This window comes from Pongo pygmaeus, chromosome 15, assembly GCF_028885625.2.
Source record: "Pongo pygmaeus isolate AG05252 chromosome 15, NHGRI_mPonPyg2-v2.0_pri, whole genome shotgun sequence".
In the NCBI taxonomy this organism is placed as follows: Eukaryota; Metazoa; Chordata; class Mammalia; order Primates; family Hominidae; genus Pongo; species Pongo pygmaeus.
Window position 1 is genome coordinate 99,369,007 of NC_072388.2, and position 27,966 is coordinate 99,396,972.

The following is a 27,966-nucleotide window of genomic DNA, read 5'->3' on the forward strand; positions in this document are numbered from 1 at the left end:
AGCCTCACCCACTGTTCAGAAAGCACAGCCCAGTGAAATGCCTGCGCAGCCGGACCTATGAGCCCATGTCAGCCCTGGAAGCTCCGGAGCTAACTGGGATGGACTTGGAAGAACTTGACCAAATACACTGAGAGCTACTTAGGATTTAGCCAAAAGCAAAATGCAGAGCAGAGCTTCCTCCCCCTGGCTGGGGCCTTGGTGTCTGATGTTCTGCAGAGCAAGGTTCAGAGCGAGGCGTGAAGTTCATTATTACTTGAATACATGTGACTTTCCCTTTTTGCTAGTGACAGAAGGGGCTGCTAACAGAATGCTGCTGAGGTGGCAAGTCGCAGGCCTGTGCAAGCCCAGAACTGCTGAGTGAAGGCCCTAAGTAGGGCTGAGCTGAGCAAGAGAGTCAGGGTGGAAAATCTGTAGATTTTACATGGGAAGGAACTAAAGCTTTGGAATTGCCTTTTTTTTTTTTTTTTTAGATGCAGTATTGCTGTGTCTCTCAGGCTGGAGTGCAGTGGCGCGCAATCTCAGCTCACTGCAACCTCTGCCTCCTAGGTTCAAGCGATTTTCCTGCCTCAGCCTCCTGAATAGCAGGAGGTTGTGTGTGTGCCACCATGCTCGGCTAATTTTGTATTTTTAGTAGAGACGGGGGTTTCACTATGTTGGCCAGGCTGGTGTCAAACTTCTGACCTCACAATCCACCCGCCTCGGCCTCCCAAAGTGCTGGGATTACAGGCGTGAGCCACCGTGCCTGGCCTGGAATTGCTTTCTTTAGAAACCCCTAGGTAACAGATGAAACCAGCATCTCTCCTTTATACTTGCCGGTGTCTCTGCCTGGCTATAATTTTTTATTTTATTTTATTTATTTATTTATTTATTTATTTATTTATTTATTTAGGTAAGAGACAGGGTCTTGCTATCACCTAGGCCGGAGTGCAGTAGCACGATCATAGCTCACTGCTGCCTTGAATTCCTGGACTCCAGTGGTCCTCCTGCCTTGGCCTCCCAAGTAGCTACGATTACCGTGAGCCACCATGCGCAGCCCATAACATTTGTTGAGAACACATATGTACCCAGTGGCCTCCTCCAAACCACCCTTTGATGAATTAGCTAGCAATATCACCATGCTGTAAGAGAGGAACAGGCTCAGATTTATTTGCAAAGTCCAGGCAGCCAGAATTCAAAGCCCAAGCCTGCCTGGCTTCCAAGGTACTCTGCTTGCCACTGGCTCCTTAGCCTGAATTCTCCTCCAGTCCCCTTTCAAAAAAGCCCTGGCCCTTGTTTATGGAGCGGTGCATCCGCCTCCCCGGTGTGCGGCCCTTTCTGTTCTGGCGCAGTGGTGCCTCCGGGCCTTGGAAGGGTCCTCAGGGCTCCCCGACTGCCCGCCATTTTGGCCGTTCCCCTCGGTCCTTGCTGACCTCCCCTCACTGGGCCTTTCTGCTAACGGTCTCTCAGCACTTGATTTGAACTGCAGCGGTTCCCCACTTCCTACCGAAAAATCCAGTCCCACCGACCCTCAGAGCCCAGTCCTGGCTTTATATCATTTTTCAGCCTTTCCTAATAGATCACCTCTTGTCCTTTCCCTCCCCTCCCTCTTGGAGTTTTCGTTTCCAAAGCTTACCTCTCCAGCTCCAGGGGCACTGATTTCGATCAATGCAATTATGTGCCAGGCCCTGTTTTAGGCAGGAATGGCATTGCCCTACTGGCACTGGCATGACATCTGGAGGAAGGAGGATAAGGCTGTGATAAATAGGGGCTAGGGGCCGGGCGCGGTGGCTCATGCCTGTAATCCCAGCACTTCTGGAGGCCGAGGCGGGCAGATCACCTGAAGTCGGGAGTTTGAGACCAGCCTGACCAAAATGGAGAAACCCCTCCCTACTAAAAATACAAAAGTAGTCGGGCGTGGTGGCGCATGCCTCTAATCCCAGCTACTCGGGAGGCTGAGGCAGGAGAATCGCTTGGACCTGGGAGGTGGAGGTTGCTGTGAGCCGAGATCGCGCCACTGCACTGTAGCCCGGCGACAGAGCGAGACTCCGACTAAAAAAAAAAGGGGGGGGGGGCGGCTAGGGAGGGAGAGGAGGCAGGACGGGGTCTGAGCACGCTCCTCAGGTATTTGCATGGCTTCTTCTTGGCCTGCCACGTGCGTCTGTACCGGACCCTAGGAATATCCCGGGAGCTGGTGGCCAGCCCTAGCCCCTGCCCGCCTGGCCTTTGGCCAGCACTTAGCGCGGGCAGCCCCGCCCGCCCCCAGACTCTTCTGGGGGCTTGAGCCGCGCCTTTGCCCCAGCCCTTCCCTGCCACCCTGCAGTGCTCCAGGGCCTGTCCGCCACGCTGCTCTGGCGGGCGGCGGGCGGCCCCGGGGGCTTCTAGACCCGCGCCTGGGCCCCCACCCGCAGGTTGCGCCGCCGCCGCCGGCCGCAGGAGGGCGCTGTGCCAGCGGGCCCCAGGGCTGGGCCGCGTCCGCTGTGGGGAGGGGCTGCGCGTGCGCAGCGCGGAGCGGCCCGGACCTCTCGGGGACCCGAGGCGCGGTGGGGGCTGTCCAGAATCCCTGAGTGTCGGGTGCCCGCGAGCCGCCGCCGCTTACGAGCGTCCCCCGCGCGGAGTGAGCTCAGGGCCACGGGGGCGCGGAGATTCAGAGCCCGAGAGACGCGGAAGGAGGCTGCGTGCACCCCACCTGCCCGAGGCCTCGGGCGGAGGAGACTCCCACCGCCAGGGCCGCAGGGACACCGGGCAGGGCGGTGCGGCGGCGACGCCCGAGGAGGGAGGGGCCACATACCAGGGGGCCCCCGCTAAGCAAGGCCCTGGGACGCGCCCCCTCCCCCACGGTGGAGCAGCGCCCCCTGGAGGGCGGGGTGGGAGAGGCTGCGGTCCTGGGATTAGGGGGCGGGCCCGGGAAGCGGGGAGACAGGGCCTTGGGGTGCAGGCCCGAAAGAACGTCCTGGAGCCCTCCAAGCTGGGGATGCTTTTCCTCTTCCCGCGGAGAGCTCCACCACGGGCGTGGCGGGGGCTCCTACCATCACCCTGCCTGTAGGTGCTGGAACCACTCCTGCCGCCCCAGCCCCTCTCCAGCCCATCACCGACCGCTTCACCCTCTGCCCCCAAGCGTGTTCTGGCCTCACAGTGTACATTCTGTCTTCCCTGGCCGGTCTCTGTATTGCCTGGCAAAACCCAACCTGGCCCTGTACTCCAGCAGCCTCTGCTCTCACCCATTCATTCACTCATTCATTCAGCATGCTGACTTTGCACCCCTGGCCCTCATGGAGCTAAGGTAGAGGTTGGGGAGATTAACAAGAAACCGGCCAGTACTGTCACCACACCAAACAGAGCTCACCATGTTCCCCTGTGTCTAGTCTTTGTCCTGTGTCCTCACCATCCCCGAGGACATTGAAGCCAGATCTGAACTTATTCATTCACCAAACTTTGGGGGACATCATTACAGCTGGCATGGTGTCGGCTGGCCTGGCAGAGCATGGCTGTGGGGGGGTGTTGCTTGCAGAGGGGCGCTGGTGGGGGGGGTCTGGCATTCCCCACGAGCCTGCGGGAGGTCAAGTCGGAGGAGAGCAAGGCTGAGCAAGGAGCCCCTGGGGCACAGGCCCATTCCCCTCAGCCTCTGCCCTGTCTCTGCTGTGTCCTGATCAAGGCGGACACTGGACCCACCAAGCCTTTCCCAGTTCTCTGGGAAGTGGCCTCTGGACCCAGCAATGCATCTGCCTCTCCGTGGGTAGGTGGGTACCATGAGGTCAGGGGTGTGTAAGAAGCAGCAAGGAAGCTGAGACCCAGAAGCATGGGACCTGGACCCTTGCCCTGGCCAGGCCCCCTCTGGTTCTTGCACTGCCGCTTCAGGGTTGCCCGCCCCAGCTGATCCTGCTGAAGGGCAAAGGATGGGCTGACAGGCTCCCAGCGCTGGCTCCAGCACCAACTAACTGTGTGACCTTGGACAGGGACCCTCCCCAACTGGTATCCTGCACTGCAAAATGGGGGTGCCAGCACCGACCTTGTATGGCTGTTGGGAGAATGAAGGGATGGGTGTGCAAAGGGCTGAGCCGTCCCTACAGTCACAAGAACCCACCCAGCACAAGGAGGGCTGGTGAAGGTCCCAGGTCAGTGTGGCCTCACAGGTGCTTTTTATGAGAAATGACTCACTAAAGACCCAGGCCAATGATGAGAAAGGCACAAGGAGGCTTATGCTCCATTCGCTCCAGGCACCTGATGTCCAAAGGGATCAAAAGAAAAGGGAAGGGGAAGTCTGTGTGTGAACCCGGTGTGGGCTCTGAGATTGGAAAAACAGTTTCTCAGATTTGGACTCCCCAAACTGCCACTGCTTTGCCTGAACTCTGCACCAAGGACCTGAGCACCAGCCCTCATGGGGCCTGTCCCCTTCTCTCTGCCCTTCCACGCTTTAAGCCTCCCTCCCCCTCTCCCATCCCAGAGACAAATGCCTTGGCAGTGCTGTTTCATAGTCCTTTCCCTTAAGGGGTCAAGGAAGGAGCCATAAACCCCAGATCCCTGCAGAGTTCAGACTCTAGCGCCTGCCACATAGTTTCGCTTCCCTTGACTGCACCCGCAACACCTCCAAGGGCTTCTTCTGCCGTTTATTCCCCAGTGGTCTCGCCCACCTGCCACTGGAGCACCACCCCCATTCCTGGCCTCAAGATGTCCTCTGGCTTGGACACCCTCATGGCCTTTGCCCCCGACCCTGGCCTGCCTCTTATTGCCTCCTAACCTCCTGTGGGGTCTTCAAAGTATGAATTGGATCCTATGACTCCACTGGGTAAAACCTGCTCACAGCTGCTGATGCAACGAAATAAACTCAGCTCTGCATGGCGGCTGGTGGTGCATTTGGCTGCAAATGACAGGAACAGTGTGCTGAATGAGAGGGATGTGACCAGCCTTCCAAGGCCAGGCTGGCTCGGTGGCTCAGGGCCGTGGTCTCTCCCACTGCACCTCCAGGCATCCTATTCCCTTTTCAGTGGGAAGCAGAGAGCAAGGTCAGAGATCAGAGGTCAAGGGGTGTGCCACAGTGTGTTTTACCTGCTTCACAGCTTTCTCAGAAGCTGTCAGACATATGGCCAGCTCCGGCCACAAGACAGTCTGGGGGCCAGGCGCGGTGGCTCATGCCTGTAATCTCGGCATTTTGGGAGGCCGAGGCGGGCGGATCACCTGAGGTCAGGAGTTCGAGACCATCCTGGCCAACGTGGTGAAACCCCATCTCTACTAAAAATACAAAAAATTAGCAGGGCATGGTTGCTGTGCCTATAATCCCAGCTACTCAGGAGGCTGAGGCAGGAGAATCACTTGAACCTGGGAGGTGGAGGTTGCAGTGAGCCAAGATTGTGCCATTGCACTCCAGCCTGGGCGAAAAGAGTGAAACTCTATCTCAAAAAAAAAAAAAAAAGACAGTTTGGGAAGGTGTTTTGATTGGACATACTGAAGCCCAGATCAAGTTGAGATTTCAAGAGCAGTTGGCACTTAGGAGGATCTGCCACTGTCCCCAAGGCACTGCCATGTGACCCACCCTGGTGGCCCTCTTGAACGTCTGGCCCTGCTGTCCTCCAGGCCCTGCCTCACCCACCTCCCCAGCCCCCACCGACCCCTTCCACCTCGGGACCTTGGCTACATCTGCCCTTCCAGCTACAGCCTAGTGGTATCTGCAGCCCCGTCCACTGCTGCTCTTCCTCTAGGACTCTGCTCAGACATGTCTCTCAGTTACTCTCCCAAACCTGACTGGAAAAGCAAATCAAGCAAACTTTATCCAATGAAATATGCCATGGAGCTGTCAGCAGGAAGGACAGTTCAAACACACCAATACAAAGCCCTGTTGAAGGTTGGATTGTGGCCCCAAAAAGATCCGTTCAAGTCCTAACTCCAGGCAACTGAATTTGGCCTGATTTGGAACCTGGTCTCTGCAGATGTTTTTAGTTAAGATGAGGTCATACTAGAGTAGGGTGGGCCCTTAATCCCATATGACTGGTGCCCTTATACAAAGAGAAGACATGGAGACACAGACACACAGGAGAAGGCGGCAAGAGATGGTGGCAGTGATAGGAGCAATGTGCTTGCGAGCCTAGGGAGCCAAGGATTGCCAGCCGCCCCCAGAAGCTTGGAAGAAGCAGGGAGCAGTTTGTCCCTCAGAGCCCCCAGAAGGAACCAACCCTCCCTGCAGCTGGAGTGTGGCCTTCAGAACTCTCAGAGGACACTTGGCTATTGTTCAGCCACAGTGTGTGGTGTTTTGTTACAGCAGCCCTAGGAGAAGGATGCAATCTCCAGGATCACTGTCAAGGGAAGACAGCAAAGAACAGAACAGTCAGGACCTTGGCCACACTTTGCGGGGGGTGCAGCTGTCCCTCCGCCGCTCCATGCTGTCACTTGCCCAAGATGTGTTGGATGCCCTCTGGGAACTGGAGACTGTCCTCGACTCAGGATGAGAGGCTGGCCCCGGGAAGGTGGAAGGAGGTTTTCCTCTTCACTGCACAAGCCTGGGTTCTGGCAGTATTTTTAGTTTTTAGCACCTTCATATATCACTTATTCCAAATAAATTCAAATCAGAGGCCGGGCGCAGTGGCTCACACCTGTAATCCCAGCACTTTGGGAGGCTGAGGCAGGTGGATCACTTGAAGTCAGGAGTTTGAGACCAACCTGGTCAACATGGTGAAACCCTGTCTCTAATAAAAATAGAAACATTAGCCAGGTGTGGTGGTGCACGCCTGTAATCCCAGTTACTTGGAGGCTGAGGCAGGAGAATCACTTGAACCCGGGAGGTAGAGGTTGCAGTGAGCTGAGAGAGCACCACTGCACTCCAGCCTGGGCAACAGAGCAAGACTCCATCTCAAAAAAAAAAAAAAAAAAAAAAGTTCAAATCAGGGAACAAAGAAAATGTAAAATAAATTCATTAAAAACAACTCCACTCCCTGCCTGGCAGATGTATTGGTCATGTGAGGCCGCTGAACGGGGAAGTGGGAGGGAGCTGGAAGCCCCCGACCCCTTCACTTTGCTCCTTGCCGCACCACCCCTCACTTCTGAAGGGCTGGCCTGTCTGTGTGCTGTACCCAGAGGGCAGGCAGCCGCAGGGTTCATGGAGAAGCCCCAGGTGAGCAGGGCTGGAGAAAGGTTTGTGCTCAAATCAGTTCCTGACACAGGCCTCTCTCTCTCATTGCTGGGATGATGATAGCAGAGGGGCATCTGCTGAATGGCCAGGCTGCACCAGCGTGTTCATAAGCTTTACATTCCAATCCTCACGCCCTTCATTAGCTTGCCTTGCAGATGAGAAAACAGGCTCTCAGATGTATCCGCAACTGCCCAGGTCACATGGCCAAGGCTGCTGTCAGGATCCGAGGGCACACACACCCCTGAGCTGGCCCCTTCGACTCCAGGGCAAGGGTGCTGAATGATGCCCTTTCCTCCACCATATGCAAAGGCAGCCTCGCCACTTAAAAAACAAAGAACACTTTATTCCCTTGACAGTTTCTGTACAGCGACGCCAGGCTGTGCAAAGCCCAGTGTCGTCTTCACTTGAGCATATTCCCCAGGACACCTGGTGCAGCCCTCTTCTGCCCCAGGCCCCAACTAGCCACCCCTGTGCCCACTAGCGGGCCCTGTGCCTTCACAGGGATGAAGCCCTGGCACTGAGAATGCCTAGGAGGCACCGTTTGCTGGTGAGCAGAGGGACTGACCTTTGGCTTCTTTGTGGCTGGAGGTGTTCCCACCCTGGTGAGGGGGGTCCCATACTGTTCTCTGCTGAGCCCTCTGCACACCTTGGGGGATCCTGGCTGGCGGTGGTAGGTGGGCCGGAGACTCAGTTGTCCATCAGCTGGCCATGTCCCCATTTTATGGACAGGCAGCCCAAGGCCCAGAGGCGGAAGGATTTCTCCTTGCCACAGCTGCATCACACTTGAACTGTGGAGACCTCCACCGCTGGCCTGTTTGCTCCCCACCCTAGTCCTGTAGGCTGATATGGTGCCTCCAGCAGAATCCATGGCTTCCCAGAGGGTGCAGGGTCCCCAGTTCATCCTCCAGCAGGAGTGGCAGCAGCTGGGATACCCCTAGCAGTGGCATGTGGAGAAGCTGGGGTATGCAGAGGATCCAGTTCTGTGACACCAGGAGGCGCACCAAGTTTTCCTCTGTCCCTAACACAGACCAGAGGGGTGGCCCACCACCCTCCTGGGTGGAGGATGTGTGGAGCTAGCAGGTCCCTGGGTGGCCCCTTGGTTGGCCATCAGAGACCCCCGGGAGCCAGTCTGCAGGGCAGGAGCACAATGGCGTGGCCAGGATCCCAGAAAGGGGCAGGAGTGTCTGCCTCAGTCTCCAGGATAATGGTGCAATGGCCTCAGCCAGGCCAGGTGCTGGCTGCCGCTGGGAATAATCTCTGACCTTCGTGACTCTACAATGTGGGTATGAGGGTCCTTATTTCATAGATGAGAATACTGAGGCAAGTGAAGTTCTCGGCCAAAACTACCCAGCTGATCATCAGAATTCAGCCCAGGTCTGATAGACTCCACAGCCCCCAGCATCCGAGCAGGAAGCAGGGCAATCGACTCAGGGGCCAATTTATGTCCCTGGTTTCTGAAAAGGAGCCCTGGGGAAGGAGGGCGGGGTGAGCGTCACAGGCTGGAGGGCTGCGCCAGGGCAGGCCCCGCAGGGGCGGCGGGCACAGCCTCGCCCTCGGGCCCGGCCTCCTCGCCGCGCGCATAGGTGAGCACCACGGTGACGGTGGCGAAGGTGGCAGCGTTGACGGGGAAGGCGCGCAGCAGCGTGGACGCCAGCCCCCGCGTGAAGACGCGCCAGCCCTCGGCGCGGTAGCTCTGGTGCACGCAGTCAAGGATGCCGCGGTAGCGCGGGGCGCCCCGCAGTCCGTCCGCCTGCAGCCGCGACTTGACCACGTCCACAGGGTAGGTGGAGAGCCAGGACACGATGCCCGACGTACCGCCCGCCAACAGCAGCTTGGGCACCAGCAGGCGGTCGCCCGGCTCGCAGCCCAGCGCCCGCGTGAGAGCGTCATAGGTGAGGAAGTAGACGCCGAAGCTGGGCGTCTCACGCAGCAGCGTGGACACCATGCCCCGGTTGACGCCACGCAGACCCTCGTGCCCGTAGATCTGCGCGAGGCAGTCCAGCGAGCCCTTGTAGGTGCGCGCTGGGCCTGCGTCCTGCAGCTGCAGCCGCGTCTTGGCCAGCTCCATGGGGCAGCAGATGACGCACTGGATGGCACCCGCCGCCGCACCTGCCAGGAACTGGTTGAGCGGCGAGTCGTGGCCCAGGGCCCGGAGGGTGTTGCCCTGCACCCCGAACACCAGCGCGTTGATGAAGGTGAGCCCCATGAGGGGCGAGCCCAGGCCCTTGTACAGGCCCAGCACCTGCGGGGACAGAGACGCCATCAGAGCCGGCAACGCGCACCTCCCGGGCCCTCCACGCGGAAGGGGGTCGGGAGATGGCAGCCCCAGCCCACCCCAGGGGCTCCTGAGGACCAAGCAGAATTTCGTTAGAACCTAGGTCCTGATTGGCCTCCTGGCCGTCCTGACACCTTCCTTCCTGGCTGTCTGGTCTGGGGTGGTGGCAGCCCGGAGGCTAGTTCCCCATCCTGTGCCTCCGGAGCCCCACCAGCCCAGGCCACTCACGCTCTCTTGCTTGATGATGGACTTGAAGCAGTGCAACGTCCCGCGGTACTGAGGCTTCTCCACGCCCTGGACCTGAAGCCGCACCTGGAAGGAGAGGGTCCAGTGAGAGGCAGGCAGGCAGGCAGGCAGGGCCAGAGCACTCAGCTCCCGGGTCTGGTGCTCAGGCTGCCTGGGAGGGTCTCCCAAGGAGGCCCGGCACTCAGGCACAGTCTAAGACTTTTGTAATTCCAGGGCAGGGTGGGCCGGGTATCTATGCCTTCTCAGGATGGGGTGCCAGTAGGCAAACAGCTACAGGGACAGGCTGCTGGAGACAGGGTAGGGGGTCCCCAAGATCTCAGACCAGTTGAGCTTAAGCCTCTTGTTTACACTATGGCTGCACTGTGCATTGCCGGTGGGGCATGAACGACCTCCTGAGACTGGCCCGTTCTCCAGGTGATGCTTGTCATGCTGCTGAGTGAGCAGCCCATGTCCCAGACTAGGCTGAAGGGCCCCTGCCCTAATGTCCCGTCAGAGACTGGCTTCGAGGCAATAGGCACAAAAAGTGATGAGCCTGGCCAGGTGCAGTGGCTCATGCCTGTAATCCCAACACTTTGGGAGGCTGAGGTGGGTGGATCACTTGAGGTCAGGAGTTCAAGACCAGCCTGGCCAACGTGGCGAAATCGTGTCTGTAAAAAAAATTAGCCTAGCGTGGTGGCATATGCCTGTAATCCTGGCTACTCAGGAGGCTGAGGTGGGAGAATTGCTTGAACCCGTGAGGCAGAGGATGCAGTGAGGTCATGCCACTGTACTCCAGCCTGGGCGAGAAAGGAACACTCCGTCTCAATAAATAAATAAATAAATAAAAATAAAAGCAATGACCTTGGCTCCGGGAGCTCCTGCCTGGTCTCTGCCAGTAGCCTCTCGTGAGAACAGCAGTTATGAGTTAATAGAGTGGTGGCAAGAGAACAGCCAGCAACCTCCTTGGGGACCCACGTCAGCAGCTTTGGGGCCTGGGACGCTGGTCAGGCCCCGCCGCCTCCGAGCCCAGTGGCCCAGAACCTCTTCCATGTCAAAGCGCTCTTTGTTGCCTATGAGCTTATCTTTGCTCAATAGGAGGCTCAGAGTTGCAGAGCGGGCGGTGGGAGTAAACTAGGTCAAGTCACATTCTCAGGGGCTGGTTTCCTAGGTCTGACTCAGAAATGATCATTCTTACAGCCAGGGCCACAGTGCAAGTGCCTTCGGTACTAGGCAGCATGGGACAGGGTAGGGCTTCACACTCAATTATCTTGGCATTGGGACAACTGCCCCCATTTCCAAGATGGGAAGACTGAGGCTCAGAGATGTTTAACAACTTGGCCAAAGCTGTCCTCTCCAGGGACATGAGCAGCTGTGTTGCTCAGAGTGAGGGTGGGAGGGAGTGCTGGCAAGGGAGAGCCCTCACTGGGAACAGCCAGGCTTCTGCCCGGATTCTGGAACCTTTTCCAATTCTCTCCACCAGAATAGGTGGGCCCTCTATTGGTGAATGCACTTACAAAAAATGTTTTGTTAGGAAACAAGTACCATCTCAGTACCCCCAGGACCTCAACAGCTGGAAGCCAATACTTCAAGATTGACCCGAAGCACCCCTCCCACCCTGGAGGCCCAGTTCTTGGCCAGCACCTTGATGCGAGGTTTGCTGCTTTCCCTTCAATGTTCTGGGGCCTCTGGGGGGATCTCTGTTCCTCCTGCAGTCCCAACACTGGCACTAAGAGGGCTGTGTGAGTAGAACTGATGTGACGTGGAGCTGTCCCTTCCCAGGTTGGATACTCAATGCCACCTGGGTAGTGTTGTGAAGTCTTTGCAGGTCACAGACACTGGTGAAAGCCCAAGTCCAGCCAGCTGGGGAATGTCAGGCTTAGGTCAACTCAGCTTCTCCCACCAACGTGGGCAGAGGCCTCTCCCCACTTTGTTTCTGACCCCTCAGTACCCCTGAGGTACTGAGTCTGTGACGAGCCCTCGCTCTCTGGGAGAGGAACTGTGGCCCAGTGTCCCAAGTCTTGTCATTTACTGCTCAGGCTCTTAAAATCTTGGGATGCCAGGCTCTCCTTTGAGGATTGATAGAAATGGACCCACCCCTGGGAAACTAGTGATTTGGACACAAGTTTAGGAAGCTCCCAGCTCCCCAAAGGGCCGAGAGACCCCCATGTGAGGACCCCCAATCCAGAGGGGACTGATTTTTTTTGACCAGCCCGAGCCCCCACCCCAGGACCTGTGCTGAGCCCAAGTTTGCCTCACACCCTCCCTGTCCCCTGCTACGGAGGGAACTCTGGGGTTGGGGAGATAGGCATGACAGGGTGGGGTCCAGGCTAGGGTCTGGTTCACCTGGTCTGTACTTACTAGCGCTCTCCAGGGTGAGGCTTACGCCCATCTACAACAAAGTTACACTTTTGCTATGGATGGAGACAGCCCCTAGCTCAGAAAGTAAAGGCGGTTAAAGCAACACAAAATTTCAACATCACATCCAGGCGCGGAGCCCCCACAGCCAGCCCCCACCCACCCTCCCCATCCCATGCCCAGGGATGGCCGGTCACCCCCTCATCATAGGCCAAGACGACTGCTCCCTGATTATTGTTGTGTCCAAGGAAGCAGGACAGAAACCTCCCTTCGTGCAGAAACATGTGTGAAGGCCGTGTGCTTCAGGACGGTGGCTGTGGTTCTGGAAGCTATACAGGAGATCCAGATCTTGGATTATTTCAGTCCCAAGGGCCTGGGGGAATAAACTGTGACTGTCCCAGCCATGAGATAGTCTGTGGCCATGTGACAGTACGGACTGACACGGACTCGGGTGGCCCCTGATGATTCTAGGGTACAGCTGCAATTATATTCAACCAGGCAAAAGGGACCCGTGGTGTTGGAAGTGAGGACAGTGGGCCAGGCCTGTCATCCCAGCACTTTGGGAGGCCAAGGCAGGAGGATCACTTGAGCCCAGGAGTTTGAGACCAGCTGGGCAACATATCAAGACCCCATCTTTACTAATAACTTCAAAAAAAAAAATGAGCTAGGCATGGTGGTGTGTGCCTGTAGTTTCAGCTAGTTGAGAGGCTGCGGTGGGAGGATTGCTTGAGCCTGGGAAATCAATGCTGCAGTGGGCTATGATTGCACCACTGCACTCCACCTGGGGTGACAGAGCAAAACCGTGTCTCAAAAAAAGGAGGAAGTTAGGCCAGTGGACGCCTCAGAAGAAGGGGAGGGAGGAGTTGATAGGAGCAGGAGGGAGGAGTTGATAGGAGCAGGAGGGAGGAGTTGATAGGAGCAGGAGGGAGGAGTTGATAGGAGCAGGAGGGAAGACTTCCAGAGGGCTGGCCATGTTCTGTTTCTCCTGGGTGGCAGCTCCCCACGCCTGTGTTTTGTGATGACTTGTACACCTAGGATGTGTGCACTTTCTTTTTTGTTTTTTGAGACGGAGTCTCATTCTGTTGCCCAGGCTGGAGTGTAGTGACGTGATCTCGGCTCACTGCAAACTCCGCCTCCCGGGTTCACGCCATTCTCCTGCCTTAGCCTCCCGAGTAGCTGGGACTACAGGCACCCGCCACCACGCCCGGCTAATTTTTTGTATGTTTAGTAGAGACAGAGTTTCACCGTGTTAGCCAGGATGGTCTTGATCTCTTGACCTTGTGATCTGCCCGCCTCGGCCTCCAGAAGTGCTGGGATTACAGGCGTGAGCCACTCACCTGGCCGGATGTGAGAACTTTCTATATGTGCTGGACCTCAACTAAAAACAAACAGTAGCCAGGCGTGGTGGCACGTGCCTGTAATCCCAGCTACCCGGGGGGTTGGGGGGGGTAACTGAGGCAGGAGAATCACTTGAACCCAGGAGGAGGAAGTTGCAGTGAGCCAAGATCGCGCCACTGCACTCCAAACTGAGTGACAGACACAGATGCCGTCTCAAAGAAAAAAAGTTCAGCTTTTTAAGGTAGGTATGCCCAAATGTGATGCTGCTGGAGCGACAGAGTGGCAAAAAAAAAAAAAGAGGATCACATATAGATCTTCTCAAAGACCACCCTCTAGATGCCAGGGAAGTAGGGTCTGGGGAGTAAAACCTCATGGGCTGGAGAAACTCCTGTCCCTGAGTCACTTCAGGGGTGCTGCTGGCAGGCTCAGTGGCTCAGGACGGCGGAGCACCAGGACGAAAGTGCTCTCAGGCCTTCCAGGGGCTGCCTGAGGGGGCCGGGCAGGAGCCCAGCAGGTCTGGCCAATTCATAGCTCAGAGAGCCCAGGCCTCCACGGAGCTGGAAAGAGGAAGTGAATGTGAAGCACTTCTTGGCTGCGAGAGGCGTTCACAACACATGACCACGAGATATAAACACAGTGCAACGTGGACACTGCCAGGCTGTCCTGGGCTGCTCTGGCCTGGGGGAAGCTTCACGGGTGGCCTGGCTAGGCAGCACGTGGGCACGGCTGGGGCCGGGGGCTGTGTGAGCAGGCTCTGCACGGCCTCACTCTCGGCAGGCCGGTGCAGCAAACGTGGGGCCGCTGCCTGCCAAGAAAGCCTGGCCCTTCAGCCTCCTCCCCAGATTGGCCCACAGTAGATAGAAGAGTTGTGCTTTTCAGACCTAGCATTTAATCCAACATAAATTATGCTGTTGAGCACTGGCACGATGACAACGTTTGAGCCCAAAGATACAGGGACCTGCCCAAGGTCATGCAGAAAACTGGCTGGCAGAGGGGCCCGGACCTGCACAAGGCCCAGGGACAGAGCTTTTTAAGGTCCCAGCCAATGCATAAGGCCGGGCCCTCACTCTTGTGCTGGATGCAATCCAGCCCTATGGTAAGTCACTGTCTCTGCCAACACACACCTGGGCTCACTAGAAAAGGAGACCGGAAGTCTCCCGCAAACCCAGCTCAGGGTGCGCATCCTGCCTTGCCGTCAGCTGTGCCTTCCCTTAGTGGGAAGAGGGGCCACGTGTAGCACTGCCAGCAAGCACAAGGCTGGTCTGGTGCCCACCACTCACTCACAGCTTGCCCTGGGGCCCAGGGAAAGAGCGAGGAAGGGCCCCACTGGGCTACTTCCAGAACATACAGCCCAACCACAAGTGGAGGGTGGGGGATTTATTTGGGAATTTCCAGCTGGAGGACATATATTTCCTTGGTTTCCGTTCTGGGGGGTCTGAGAACCTGGAACTCTGGTTCATGGAGGTGTGGGGTGTTATCAAGGAACCGGCTAACAGGGCCCTTCCTCACGCCTCTGGCACGTGGGAAACCATCACTCGGATTCTCTGTAAGGATGATTACCACTCCGTGAAGATCATGTTCATGGGAGATACGAGTTTTGGCTTTTTTGTATTTTCTCTCTGAACTTTTCTTTCTTTCAAGGAAGTGTTTGGGGGAGTTCTGCATGGGAACAATGTGGGTGCCCTTGCTCTGGGTGGGAGAAAACCTCAGCACCTCAATCCCAGCTACCCAAGCCCAGGATGGACTTGGCCATGAACCCAGCATGTGGATCAGCCTCAGCTGGGAGATGCCAGGACAAAGCACTGAGGAAGGTTCAACCCGGCCTGGTGTAAAAGCAGCTGCCCACCTGGGGCTGTACACGGAAACAGGCTTCCAGCCACCCCAACCCTGTGAGCCTCTCTCCAATGTACGCGCCGAGGAAAAAAAGCAGCGATGAGACTCACCTTGACCGTGTCAAACGGGTGTCCCACAAGCACACCGGCCACACCTGGAGGGGGAGAGGGGACTCATGACCCACATACCTCAGAAACGCAGTGCACGGTGCTGGGCAGGAGGGAGTTCTGGCAAGGAAGACTGGCAGGAGCTGCTGCCGGGGAAAGGACATTGACCAAGCAAGCACCTGCGGGTGCAGCAGGCAGATCCCATGAGCCCCTGGAATCCTCACGTCCAGTGTGGGGTATGCATGTGACATCCCAAGGCCAAGCCAGCATCTGTCCCACTCAGCGCTGGTGTCCCATCTGCAGGCTGCTGCTCTCCACAGCTGACTGGTCTGGGTGGCTGACAGCAGAAGTTGTCCCCTGGGAGGCTGCACACACTATTTCTGGGAGGTCCCATTAATCCAAACACCTGACATGGGCAGGAGGCTCCAGAGATGTTGGACTTTGGGGTCAGACCCTCCCCAGATTTGAATTTTCCCCCTGCCGCTCATCAGCCTGGCGTGCTCACAATGACTCTGTCTCTGGGCCTCACTCTCCTTACCTGTAAAGGTTTACCTCCCTCCCCCAGGGTGGCCACGGAGACAGAACAGGGTAATGGCCCCTTGGGGGTGACGACCCCAGGTCCTGATGCACCGGCTGACACCTCCGTCCCCTTCCCTCAGTGGGAGCCACCTTGAGCCCACGGAGACAGCTTGTGACTGTGCGGTCATCCTTGGTTATTTTTTCAGGTCCTGCCAAAAATCCAGCCCCTCTTCAAGGACAAAGGTTCACCCCTCCAAAATGGCCCACAAACACTTCTCAAGAGTCCTAAATGCTGTGCAGGTGGCAACCATCGCTGAGTCTTGACACCACTGTGAGTAAGGCAGCCTCATTACCCATTTCACAGGAGAAACAGGCTCAGTGTGGTCAGGTAACTGACTCCCATGCTCCTCTCCCTGGAGTTTCACGTGGACATATCTGTTCAAGCTCTTCCTTTACTGCCAGTAGCGTTTATGTATAATTAAAACAGCTGGCATCTGCTGAGTAACAAACTAACATTACCACCCATTCTCACTGTTCCACTTAATGCCTGTGGAAGTTACTATGCATCTCCACAAATCGAACTTTGTATCTTTACCTAACGTCCTCTCCATCCTTTAATACTTTGGACCTGGCCAGGTGTGGTGACTCACGCCTGTAATCCCAGCACTTTGGGAGGCCAAGGTGGGCAGATCACTTGAGGTCAGGAGTTCAAAACCAGCCTGGCCAACATGGTGAAACCCCGTCTCTACTAAAAATAAAAAATTAGCCGGGTGTGGTGGCGGGTGCCTGTAGTCCCAGCTACTCAGGAGGCTGAGGTGGAAGAATTGCTTGAATCCAGGAGGCAGAGGTTGCATTGAGCTGAGATCGTGCTACTGCACTCCAGCTACCCACAGAGCGAGACTCCGTTTCAAAAAAAAAAAAAAACTTGGACCCTAAAACCCACTTGATACTAACTTTAGCTTTGCCAATTCTGCTTTATCTTTGGTTACACGTGACAGGTATGGTTTTGTCCAACTTGTAATTTTGGTGTTTTTGTTTTTTGAGACAAGATCTCACTCTGTCACCCAAACTGGAGTGCAGTGGCATAATCTTGGCTCACTGCAACCTCCACCTCCTGGGCTCAATTGACCCTCCTGCCTTAGCCTCCCAAGTAGCTGAGACAACAGTCATGAACCACCACACCCAGCTAATTTTTATAATTTTGGCAGACGGGTCTTGCCATGCTGCCCAGGCTGGGTTCAAGAAAACTCAAACTCCTGGGTTCAAAAAAACCCAAGCCTCCCCAAAGTGGTGAGATTACAGACGTGAGCCACTGTGCCCAATGTGTAGTTTTGAACCTTTTCTTACTATCTTGTTTTAGATATTTGTTGTAAACAACTATAACTGGATTTTGTTTTCTAACCTAGTCTAAAGCAGTCGGATTTTGCTGGAACAACTGAGGGGTCTGACATTTTTATGCCACTTTATTTTATGTAAATGGTTTATTTTACTCCTTTTCCCATACTTTTGATGGTTTGGGAAAATTACTATTTATTCCCTTTCTTTTATTTTTTTATTTTTTGAGACGGAGTCTCGCTCTGTCGCCCAGGCTGGAGTGCAGTGGCGTGATCTCGGCTCACTGCAAGCTCCACCTCCCGGGTTCATGCCATTCTCCTGCCTCAGCCTCCCAAGTAGCTGGGACTACAGGCACCCGCCACCATGCCCGGCTAATTTTTTGTATTTTTAGTAGAGACGGGGTTTCACCGTGTTAGCCAGGATGGTGTCGATCTCCTGACCTTGCGATCCGCCCGCTTTGGCCTCCCAAAGTGCTGGGATTACAGACTTTAGCCACCGCGCCCGGCCTATTCCCTTTCTTTTTTTGAGAGTCTTGCTCTGTCACTCAGGCTGGAGTGCAGTTGCGCGATCTGGGTTCACTGCAACCTCTGCCTCCCGGGTTCAAGTGAGTCTCCTGACTCAGCAGGACTACAGGCCCGCCCCACCACACCCAGCTAATTTTTGTATTTTTCGTAGAGAAGGGGTTTCACCATGTTGGCCAGGCTGGTCTAAAACTCATGACCTCATTGATCTACCTGCCTCGTCCTCCCAAAGTGCTAGGATTACAGGCGTGAGCCACCATGCCCAGCTATTTATTCCCTTTCTAATTGTTAATTTGTAATTTCAGCAAAGGGTTACTTCCTGCTTCTTTTTATTTATTTTTTGAGATGGAGTCTCGCTCTGTTGCCTAGGCTGGAGTGCAGTGGCGTTATCTCGACTCACTGCAAGCTCTGCCTCCCGGGTTCACGCCATTCTCCTGCCTCAGCCTCCCGAGTAGATGGGAATACAGGTGCCTGCCACCATGCCCGGCTAATTTTTTGTATATTTAGTAGAGACGGGGTTTCACCGTGTTAGCCAGGATGGTCCCAAACTCCTGACCTTGTGATCCGCCTGCCTCGGCCACCCAAAGTGCTGGGATTACAGGTGTGAGCCATCGCGCCCGGCACTTCCTGCTTCTATTACATCTAATCATTATATAGAAACAGGGTAAGCACTGCCTCCCCCAGGACTCTCTCTGCCTCCTTCTGCCCCACCCACCCCAGTAAGAGATACCCGAAAAAGGCTCCCAGCCCTGCCACCTTCCACTGACATTTTCCTAGAGACCGTGAGACTCAATGCACAACGATTCCCTCTCCTTCCATCTTGGCATCTCTACTCATCAACTGCCATTTCATTAGAGCCTTTTTTTCTTTTTTTTTTTGAGACAGAGTCTCACTCTGTCGCCCAAGCTGGAATGCAATGGCGTGATCTCGGTTCACTGAAACCTCCACCTCCCAGGTTCAAGTGATTTTTGTTTCAGCCTCCCGAATAGCTGGAATTACAGGCTCCTGCCACCATGCCCGGCTAATTTTCGTATTTTTAGTAGAGGCGGGATTTTGCCATGTTGGCCAGGCTGGTCTTGAACTCCTGACCTCAAGTGAGCCACCTGCCTCGGCCTCCCAAAGTGCTGGGATTACAGGCTTGAGCCACCAAGCTTGGCCCAAAATCTATTTCTTTCTTTCTTTTTTTTTTTTTTTGAGATAGTCTTGCTCTGTCACCCAGGATGGTGTGCAATGGCACGATCTTGGCTCACTGCAACCTCTGTCTCCCGGGTTTAAGTGATTCTCCTGCCTCAGCCTCTTGTGTAGCTGGGACTACAGGTGCGTGCCACCACATCCAGTTAATTTTTGTATTTTTAGAGACAGGGTTTCACCATGTTGGCCAGGAGGGTCTCGATCTCTTGACCTCGTGATCCACCCATCTCAGCCTCCCAAAGTGCTGGGATTACAGGTGTAAGCCACTGAGCCCAGCTCAAAATCTATTTCTTAATCTGGTTGGGGAACAGTATGAACGCTCTGGTTGAGAATCCTGGGCCCAGGCCAGCCTTGGTCCTCTGGCTTTCAGTGCTGCAGATGAGAAATCTGCTGCCAATGTTTTTTTCTTTTTCTCCTTTGTCAATGATTTATTTATTCTGTGGGAGGTCGCTGAGATTTTATCTGTGGATTTCAAGAATGTCACCAGGAGATGCCAAGGGTGTGTCTTTTTCTTTAAAGTAACCCTGCCTGGAGCTCTACCAACACTTTCACTGTGCAGACTCATGCCCTCTTCTGATCAGGGAAAATTTCCACTATTATTTATTCATCATATTAATCATCTCCAGACCTGTTCCTTCTTCTTCCAGAGCCTCTAACATTCACAGGTGAATGAAGAAGCAACCACCAAGTCTATCTTTTCTTTCGTGACTTCCATTTGGGTTTCTGGTTTTCTGGGAGGCCTTTGTATCCTGGAAACAGGAAATCCATCCTCTTTTCCACTTCAGCTTTTTAATTTTCTAAATCTGAAAATCCTAGTTCTAGAGCCTCTTTTCTTGGGAAGTATCTGGATTTCCCTGGGTTTTGGAAACTGAACACTTGCCCAGGATGTGCCACTGGACTTTACTTCTCCCTCCAGCGGGGGGCCCCTCGAGGCCCCTCCATGTCCCCTGAAGCTAGGTCCAGCTGTGGGGTCCCCTTCCTGTGGGTGCATGGTCAGGCCTCTGGCCCCAGACCTGCCCAGGTGACAGCAACAGCAACAAGGCATGGGAGGGAGAGAGCAGAAAGACCTTTATGCCACTTGCCTCTGTTGGGAGGCCCCACTCCCACAAGGCCCCACTCAAGTCTCCCAGGAGAGGCACTGGTTCCCACTTTCTCTTCTGACTTGTTTCAGCACCCTTTGGCGAGGGGCTTGGTCTCCTTCACCCAGAAGAACCCATCCTCAGGAACAGCGTGGGCTGTGGGGCCGGCCTCCATTGGAGGAGCCTCCTCACCACCTTCCTGAGCGCACGAGGAGGCCTCCAGTCACACCAGCAGAAGCGGAACCCTGTCTCCCAACTCCAAAGCCACTGTCTACTGTCCTCCCTAAGCTGGGCTCCGGGGGTAATCCCCACCCAATAGTCCTCAGGGCTGGGCGGGGTTGGGAGGAACCACTGTCCTGGGGATGGCTGGTAGCAGAGGTGGTGGAAAGAGGCACCCTCCCCTCTCGGGGTTTACCTCTCCTCCCGGGTTCTCCCACCCCTGGCTGAGCTTTTCTCTCTGTGCCTGCTTCTGTCCATCCAGAGCCCAGTGTCTATGTGGCCTCAAGATTTGGGTTGATCCCCCAGTAGCGGAGAGGGGGAGGCATTCCAAACCTTCCACCATGCAAGGTCTCAAGGATGCTGTTAGTCAAGATGCTGGCCCCGCCTCCCTGAGAAGTTAAAACACGTGACCCACACTAGGCGTGTAGGAGGGGGTGGACAGTCCCCCTCCCCAGCCACCAAGGAGAAGCACTGGCATTATCTGCCCTGAGCCTGTAGGTTGGGGGCACCCCAAGAAGGAGCCAGGCAGGGGCTGCTGGGGTACAGGTCCCAAGGTGGGGTGCCTCTGGGCAGGCTGTCAGTGTGACCCCAGCTGTGCCAGGGACCTGGAGCCTGGGACACAGTCAGTTCACTGTCCTGAGGGCCCACCCCAGCACCCTGGAGGAAGGGGGAGAGGAGAGGACTGCAGGCTCACCCTGGCCATCAGAGGAGCACGTGGTGTGACTTTGCTCTAGTACCCCCACCTCTCTGGGCCTAGGTTTCTCCGATGAGACCAGGAGTGAGCCCCCAGGTGACTTCTGTCCTTGTCCACCTGGGAGGCTCAGGCTTACGCTTGTAGAGCCTTAGCTGGGTGGCCATTATGTGCCTGGGGGTTGCACGAAAAGCAGGGCCTGGGGGCAGGGGGGTGGCCTGTGCCCCAGTGCTACTGCACCAGACAGTGCCAGTCCTTGACCCACAAACCTGGGGCAGGGGGCATGGATATGATCTCTCCCAGGTGGGCCTATGAAGATGGGCAGCGAAGGACATTCCAGGCAAGGAGGCCTGCGCGAGCGAAGTGCAGAGGAGACCACAGATGTGCCGGGAGGCGCCAAGCAGGCCTGCCTTCAGGGGAAGTGTTCCTGCCCCAAACCCCGGTGTTTCCAGGAGAGCAGCACCGACGGTAGCGCCACTGCAGAAGGAACTCTGCCCATCCGGGGAAAGAATCCCCACTCCCCAAAGGCTGGAAGGTGTTGGCCTGGGGACAGACCTTCACCCCCACCCGCTGGAGCTGGTAGTGGGTGGGGAGCAAGGGTGGAGCAAACAGCGAGATCAGAAGCGGGAGGGGAAGGTAAGAATGGAATCCGCAGAGGACACGCCCCCTCTGTCTCCAGGGCACCCAGCGCTAGGGACAAACCCCCCAGCGATTAGCAGCAAACTCTGGGCTTTGTGCCCCGCAGCTTCCCACTGGGTAACCGACCGGGAAGTTCTAACTCCCTTCAGCGAACAACACACTCCCTTTTCAACGAGTCTCTCGCCCAAGAAGCAGGCTCCGACGCCACAGGTTTAAATACTTAAGGCCACCGCTAGCCACTCTTCCGCCAGGGCTCTCAGCGCTGGCCGGGAGCTGACGGTTTATTCGAGCCAAATCCAAGTAGATGAAGAGCGGTGAACAAGGGCAGGTGCTGGGAGAAAAGTGGGACCAAACAGGGATAAGCGGCCGGCCCTCTCTGCAACTCCCGCGGCCAACCACCCTCCCTCGCCCCCGACATCTAACCTAGCCTCCCGATGAATCCTGGTGAATAAATTAACCCTCAAGGTAAAAGCAGAGAAGCCAGAGGCCCAACAGGGAGGTGCCGTGCCCGACGCCCACGGTCGGGGCACGGGAGAGCCTGGACTGCACGCCCGCCCGGGCTCCCCGGGGACAACTTCATGGGAGGAACCCCAGAGCCGCGACCGCGCCTCGGAGAAGGTGCCCCACACCGGCTCGCCCGACCCACCACCACCCCCCTTCCGCCCCCAACAGCTCACAAAACCGCGTAGGAAGGGGCGGCGTTCCAAGGCGTGACTCGGCGCCAGAGCGGTTCAGTGCCCTCCAAGGCCAGCCGAGTAGGGGGTCGGCCCCGTAGCCCCAACCCCGCTGGACGGCTGCGCGGGACGGGGTGCAGTCAGTCCCGAAATATACGGCCGGGGGAGGGAACCCTGCTCCCAGTGAGCAACGGATGGGGATGGGGGAGGGGAAGGAGATGAGCCCGGGACCTCGGTGCGGGGGGCAGCGGGGCATCCTCCCGGCAGTCCTAGCCTCCGCCCAGCCACGGTGCTGCCCCGGCGCCCCAGACCTCCGGTCCGAGCGTGCCCAGAGAGAATAAAGACACCTGCCCTCGCGGACAGCCCGGGCCTGAAGTCAATTTACGCCCACGAGAGCCGCCCGAGGCAAGAGAACTGTGGTCCCCATTCACAGACGCGGCGACCTCCGCCAGCGGGAAGCCGCGAGGCCAGGGCGTGCTGGTGGGCCGACCTCCCTCCCCGGACGCCTCGCCCCGGCCCGGCCCGCCGCCTCCTTACCCCCCGCGCATCCAGCCAAGAAGTCCAGCGCCATGGCCGGGTCCCCGGCGACGCCGCCTTTCCTCCTTGTCCTCCCCCTGAGGCCCTTCGCCGGGCTGGGCGCCGTCGGGGTCCCCGATCTCGCGGTGCCGGGGCTGAGCTTGGCCGCCCCTCCTGGCGCGGAGCCCGGGCAGGCGCGGTCAGGGATGGTGGGGACGGCGGCAGCGGCGAGACCCGCGCTGGTCCCTCCGCGGCGGCGGACTCGCCGGATCCCCTCCGGCCCGCGGTCCCTCACCTCGGGCCGCGCACCCCGCCCCTCGTGCCTGCCGGCAGGGCCTGGGCGGGGGCGCCGAGCGAAGCCAATGGGCGGGCGCGGCGCGGACAACACCCCGGGCACTGCGTTTCGCCGCCGCGCCTCATTGGCCGGGCGTGCGCGGGAGGGCGGGGCGCGGGGGACGTGGTGGGCGCGCGGGCGGGGCGCGGGGGAGCCTCAGACAAAGAGTGCGCTGGGTGCGCAGGTCCGGCGGGAGGGGATGCGCAGGGCGGCGGAGTTGGACCGAGGACCCCCTCCTCCGGAGTACGCGGGGTGGCTGTGGTCTGCACCGGGCCGGGAACCGGACCCTGGGTTCGGAGTCCGGCGCCGCCGCAGAACCTCAGCGCCCTAGTCTGTGCCGTGCGGACCCTGCCGCGATAACGGCCGTGGAGCGCCGGGACCTTCTGAGGCCCGCGGGCTGGGACGCCGCTAGTTGCGAAACTCCGCGAGCGGGAATCGCCCGTGGGGAGCCTCCGCCCGTCCCGCCTTCGCGCCCGCGGCGGCGGTGGTCTCCGGGCCTTCCGGCCTCCTGGCCGAACCTGCCGGGTTCGGGGGTCGGACGCGCACGGGCGCTTCCGGCGGGGCCTGAGGCTGGGATTTGGGCGGAGAGCAGGGAACCTTAAAAGGGAAAGGGGCCATGGGGCAAAGGGCGCACCAGGCCGTCGGGCCACAGCTCTTTCCCGAGGACTGCGGGTCGCGGGAGCCACGGAAGGTTGTGGAGGGAGGGAGGTTCCTGGACTGGGCTGCGGAGTGGAGTCGGGCCAGATCGCAGCTCCTCCGTCAGCGGCGGCCGGAGGGGGCGAGACCGGAGGGGCTCGGTAGGGGCCGCGCTCAGGCGCTGAAGTCGGAGGGCGCTTGGCTCTGGGTCACCAGGGTATCCATGGGCTGCGGGGATGAATGAGAACCGAGTCTGACTGGGCCTCCCAGGAGTCCCTGACATTCGCAGTGGCAAGGGACTGCCCTGGTCCCTGTGGAGGGTCCCATTCGGTGACTTCCCACCAGCCCTTCCCCAGCGCCTCTGGAGGTCCAGACTGTCAGGTTGGAGCCTGGGAGCGGGGAAGGGCCAGGCGCCTTCTCTTCGCTGTAGGGGTCAGATCACAGCCTTAGGCCGGGCCCAGCTTCCTTCTTTAGGGCATGCAGGCAAGGCCACACCGTGTGCCACGTTTCCAGGTTTAGGGTCACATGGTTCTTTTATCCAAATTCCAGTGGGTACCTACCTCCTGGAGGTGCAGGTCGAAAGGTTGTGTGTATTTGGTACTAGGACACACAGGTAGGTGTTGTCAGTAGTGCAGCCTGGTGCCAGGGGCAGGGGTCCCCAGTGCTCATGTTAGTTTCCTTTTACAGTCTAAGTAGAATATTAAGCAGAGACCCAAACCCTAGGTCTGCTGACTCCTAGTCCAGGGCTCGTGATGGCTGGTGGGCCCTGAACGAGGGGTCTGGAGGCCTGGGTTTGAATATCGCCAGCCTCTCAGACCCACCTGGGTGCCTTGGGGAGGCAGGTGTGGGAATGGGGGAGAGTGGCCCGTGGGCCAGAAAAGCAGTGGTATGGGGGCCCCAAGAGAAGCCCAGACCCAAAAGGGCAGGAGCTGGCTGTGGGGCTACTCAGGTGGCTGGAGGCCTCCTGCAGACATGGTGATTACACTGGACAACCTACATCTAGTCACCTTAGGAACAGGGTGTCCTTGGGATGCTGGAGGGTTCATGAGGTAAAGCACAAATCCCTGCACATCCATTCCTGGTTGAGGAGGTTTGGGAGGAAAGTCCAGTACCTTAACAGCATGTGACAGTAGTGAGAAAATGATGGAAACCGATAAGGAGACAAGCATGACCTGTTTTGCTTTGTTATTGAGAGAATGCACATGCCTTGAAAGTTATGCTTGAGGCAGGTTACACTGAGCTCTCAGTCCCTGGGGTCCTTGGGAAGGGGCCTAGTAGCCTGGTAAACAGTAGGCACTCCAAAGTTGAGCTTAGAAACCTCCTGGGGTCCTTGGGAAGGGGCCTAGTAGCCTGGTAAACATAGGTATTCCATAGTTGAGCTTCAGAAACCTCCTTGAGGCTGGGTTCAGTGGCTCATGCCTGTAATCCCGGCACTTTGGGAGGCTGAGGCAGGAGGATTGCTTGAAGCCAGGAGTTTGAGGCCAGCCTGGGCAACATAGTGAGGCCCCATCTCTAAAAAAAAAAAACAAACAAATCGGCAGGATGTGGTGGTGCATGCCTGCAGGCCTGTAGTCCTAGCTACCCCGGAGGCCGAGGCAGGAGGGTTGCTTGAGCCCAGGAGGTCAAGGCTGCAGTGAGCTATGATCGAACCACTGTGCTCCAGCCTGGATGACAGAGCAAGACCCTATTTCAAAAAGAAAAACCTCCTTGCAGGGAGGGTACTTTGGTGAGGGCTGAGGCAGGCCGTGTGAGGGCAGCAGTGGGATTGTGCCAGGCCTGGGAGATGAGGAGTGCGGGCCCTTAGCTGTGCACTTTGCAAGGAGAGCTTGGAGGGAGAGCTGGTTTGCGGAGAGGGCAGGGTTCTGGGTGTGTGTGTGTGTGTGGTGGGGGGAGGGCTGTTGGATTTGACTAAGGTCAACGTGGGGGACAGTGGAGGACTGGGCTCTGGGACAGATCTGCCTGACTTGACCCGCCAAGGGAGCATCAGGATGTGGGTGCGGGGGGCTGCCTTCAGCTGGAAGTACCCTGAGGGCAGGTCCCACGTCTGTCCCCTTCATCTTGGTGTGCCCAGGGCCTGCACAGTTGACACTGGGTGGGGGACATTGGGGAGCGGGTGAGGACAGGCACTGGAAAGGGATGGGGTCACACGGGTGTGCTGCTGGGTAACTAAACTTTGCAAAGCCACATCTTCCTGAGCACCCTGTTTCCCTGCTGCCTGGGAATCATGCACTCAGTCGGTGCACTGCCCTGTGCCCTGTACCCTGTGCTGGGGACAAGACAGACACAAATCCCTGACCTCCATGTGAGGCGTGAGGAGAGACCAGAAAGGAGGAGTGAAAAAGTTGGTGCCAAGTAAATGAATCCGTATGCCCACATCTTGGACACTTCGGTTCAGTGTCTATTGTTTTATTTCATTTCCTGAGGATAAGGTTACAGCACAGAATGTGCTTTCTCAAACTCCCATGTTCCACAGAGCCCTGGACCTCCCATCCCAGAAGAGGCAGGGCTCTGTGCAGCCCTGAGGACCCCAGCCTTTTAAGGGATAGGGAAGGCCCAAGGCCAGCACAGGAGGACAGCAAGGCCGGAGGGACTGTCACGGGGCACCGAGGGTCAAGCCAGCTCACTGGAAAGGGTGTGTTGGAGTTTTCCTTGTGTACAGCTTTTATTCTCACACAAGACAGGTTCGGTGTGGATAAATCAGAAACACCAGAAGGTAAAAAGGAAACGCAAGTCTCTGTCGCCACCCTGGAATCTTGGAGCTGAATGACCCCCTACAGGAGCTGTTTGGGCCAGGAATGGGGAGGGTGGCTGCAACTCAGGCTGCCAGAGGGCAAGTTGAGGGGGAGAGGATGAGGCACCAGCTGTGTAGACCTTCCCAGGAGTTAGGCTGTGCCGGGGAGAGTGCACAGAAGGGCTCTGGCAGCAAGCACAGGTGTAGACTCGGGATGGGAGCCACCTGAGCAGGTAGCAAACTCCTGGCCAAAGATCGGTGGGGCGAGCGGGCTGTCAGTCGCCTCCTGTCTCATATGGAATACTCGAGCTCAGTGCCATGGTGTGAGGCCCAGGGTAACCAGACTAGAACCTCACCTCCCACCTTTCATGCCCTCTGGCCCTCATTGGAGCCCACCTTCTAAGCTTGTACCCCTCTCAGGGCCTTGGCACTGGCAGCTCCTCTGAGTCCCTGGGGTCCTTGGGAAGGGGCCTAGTAGCCTGGGATTACAGACACCCGACACCATGCCTGGCCAATTTTTTGTATTTTTAGTAGAGATGGGGTTTTGCCATGTTGGAAGCTTCTGCCTGGCCTGGTGTCGTTACCTCTAGAACTTGGGTTCCGGCCGGGCGTGGTGGCTCACGCCTGTAATCCCAGCACTTTGGGAGGCCGAGGTGGGTGGATCATGAGGTCAGCAGTTCAAGACCAGCCTGGCCAAGATGGTGAAACCCAGTCTCTACTAAAAATACAAAAAAATTAGGCGCGGTGGCAGGCACCTGTAATCCCACCTACTCGGGAGGCTGAGGCAGGAGAATCACTTAAACTCGGGTGGCGGAGGTTGCAGTGAGCCAAGATCGTGCCACTGCACTCCAGCCTGGGCGACAAGAGTAAGACTCCATCTCAAAAAATATATATATACAAAAAGTAGCTGGGCATGGTGGTGCATGCCTGTAATCGCAGCTAATTGGGAGGCTGAGGCAGGAGAATCGCTTGAACCTGGGAGTCAGAGGTTGCAGTGAGCCGAGATCACGCCACTGCCCTCCAGCCTGGCAACAGAGGGAGACTCCGTCTCAAAAAAATAATAATAAATAATAAATAAATAAATAAACAAATAGGATTTGGGTTCCTGCTCAATGCTTACCTCTTCAGAAGGGGCTTAGCTGACCTGCCATGGTCTGAATGTGTGTGTCCCCCCAAAATTCATGTTGAAGTCCTTTTTTTTAACTTTTAAGTTAAGGGGTACATGTGCAGGTTTGTTGTATAGGTAAACCCATGTCATGGGGGTGTGTTGTGCAGATTATTTTGTCACCTAGGTATTAAGCCTAATGCCCACTGATCCTCTCTCTCCTCCCCTCCACCCTCAGGTAGGCCCCAGTGTGTTTTGTTCCTCATATGCTGAAGTCTTAACCCCGGAGGTGGTGGTGTTAGAAGCAGGGCCTTTGGGAGGTGATTAGGTTATGAGGGAATGGGATTGGTGCCTTGTGTGTGTGTGTGTGTGTGTGTGAGTGTGAGAGAGAGAAAGACAGGATCTCGCTCTGTTGCCCAGCCAGAGTACAGTGGTGCAGTCACAGCTTGCTGCTGCCTCAACCTCCTGGGCTCAAGCCATCCTCCCACCTCAGCCTCTTGAATAGCTGGAACCACAGGGGGTGGGTCGCCACGCCCTGCCCCACCAG

At 57.0% G+C, this 27,966-nt stretch overlaps 1 protein-coding gene across 1 annotated transcript; it reads right to left on the reverse strand.

Annotated features, from left to right (window-relative positions):
- Positions 1-7,418: 7,418 nt before the first annotated feature.
- SLC25A29 (solute carrier family 25 member 29) lies at positions 7,419-22,965 on the reverse strand. The gene is given in 6 exon segments (XM_054447598.2): positions 7,419-9,338; positions 9,600-9,683; positions 15,233-15,276; positions 15,409-15,462; positions 15,465-15,566; positions 22,635-22,965. Coding segments are annotated over 6 exon segments (1,068 nt in total). The 5' UTR covers positions 22,669-22,965; the 3' UTR covers positions 7,419-8,588.
- Positions 22,966-27,966: the final 5,001 nt, after the last annotated feature.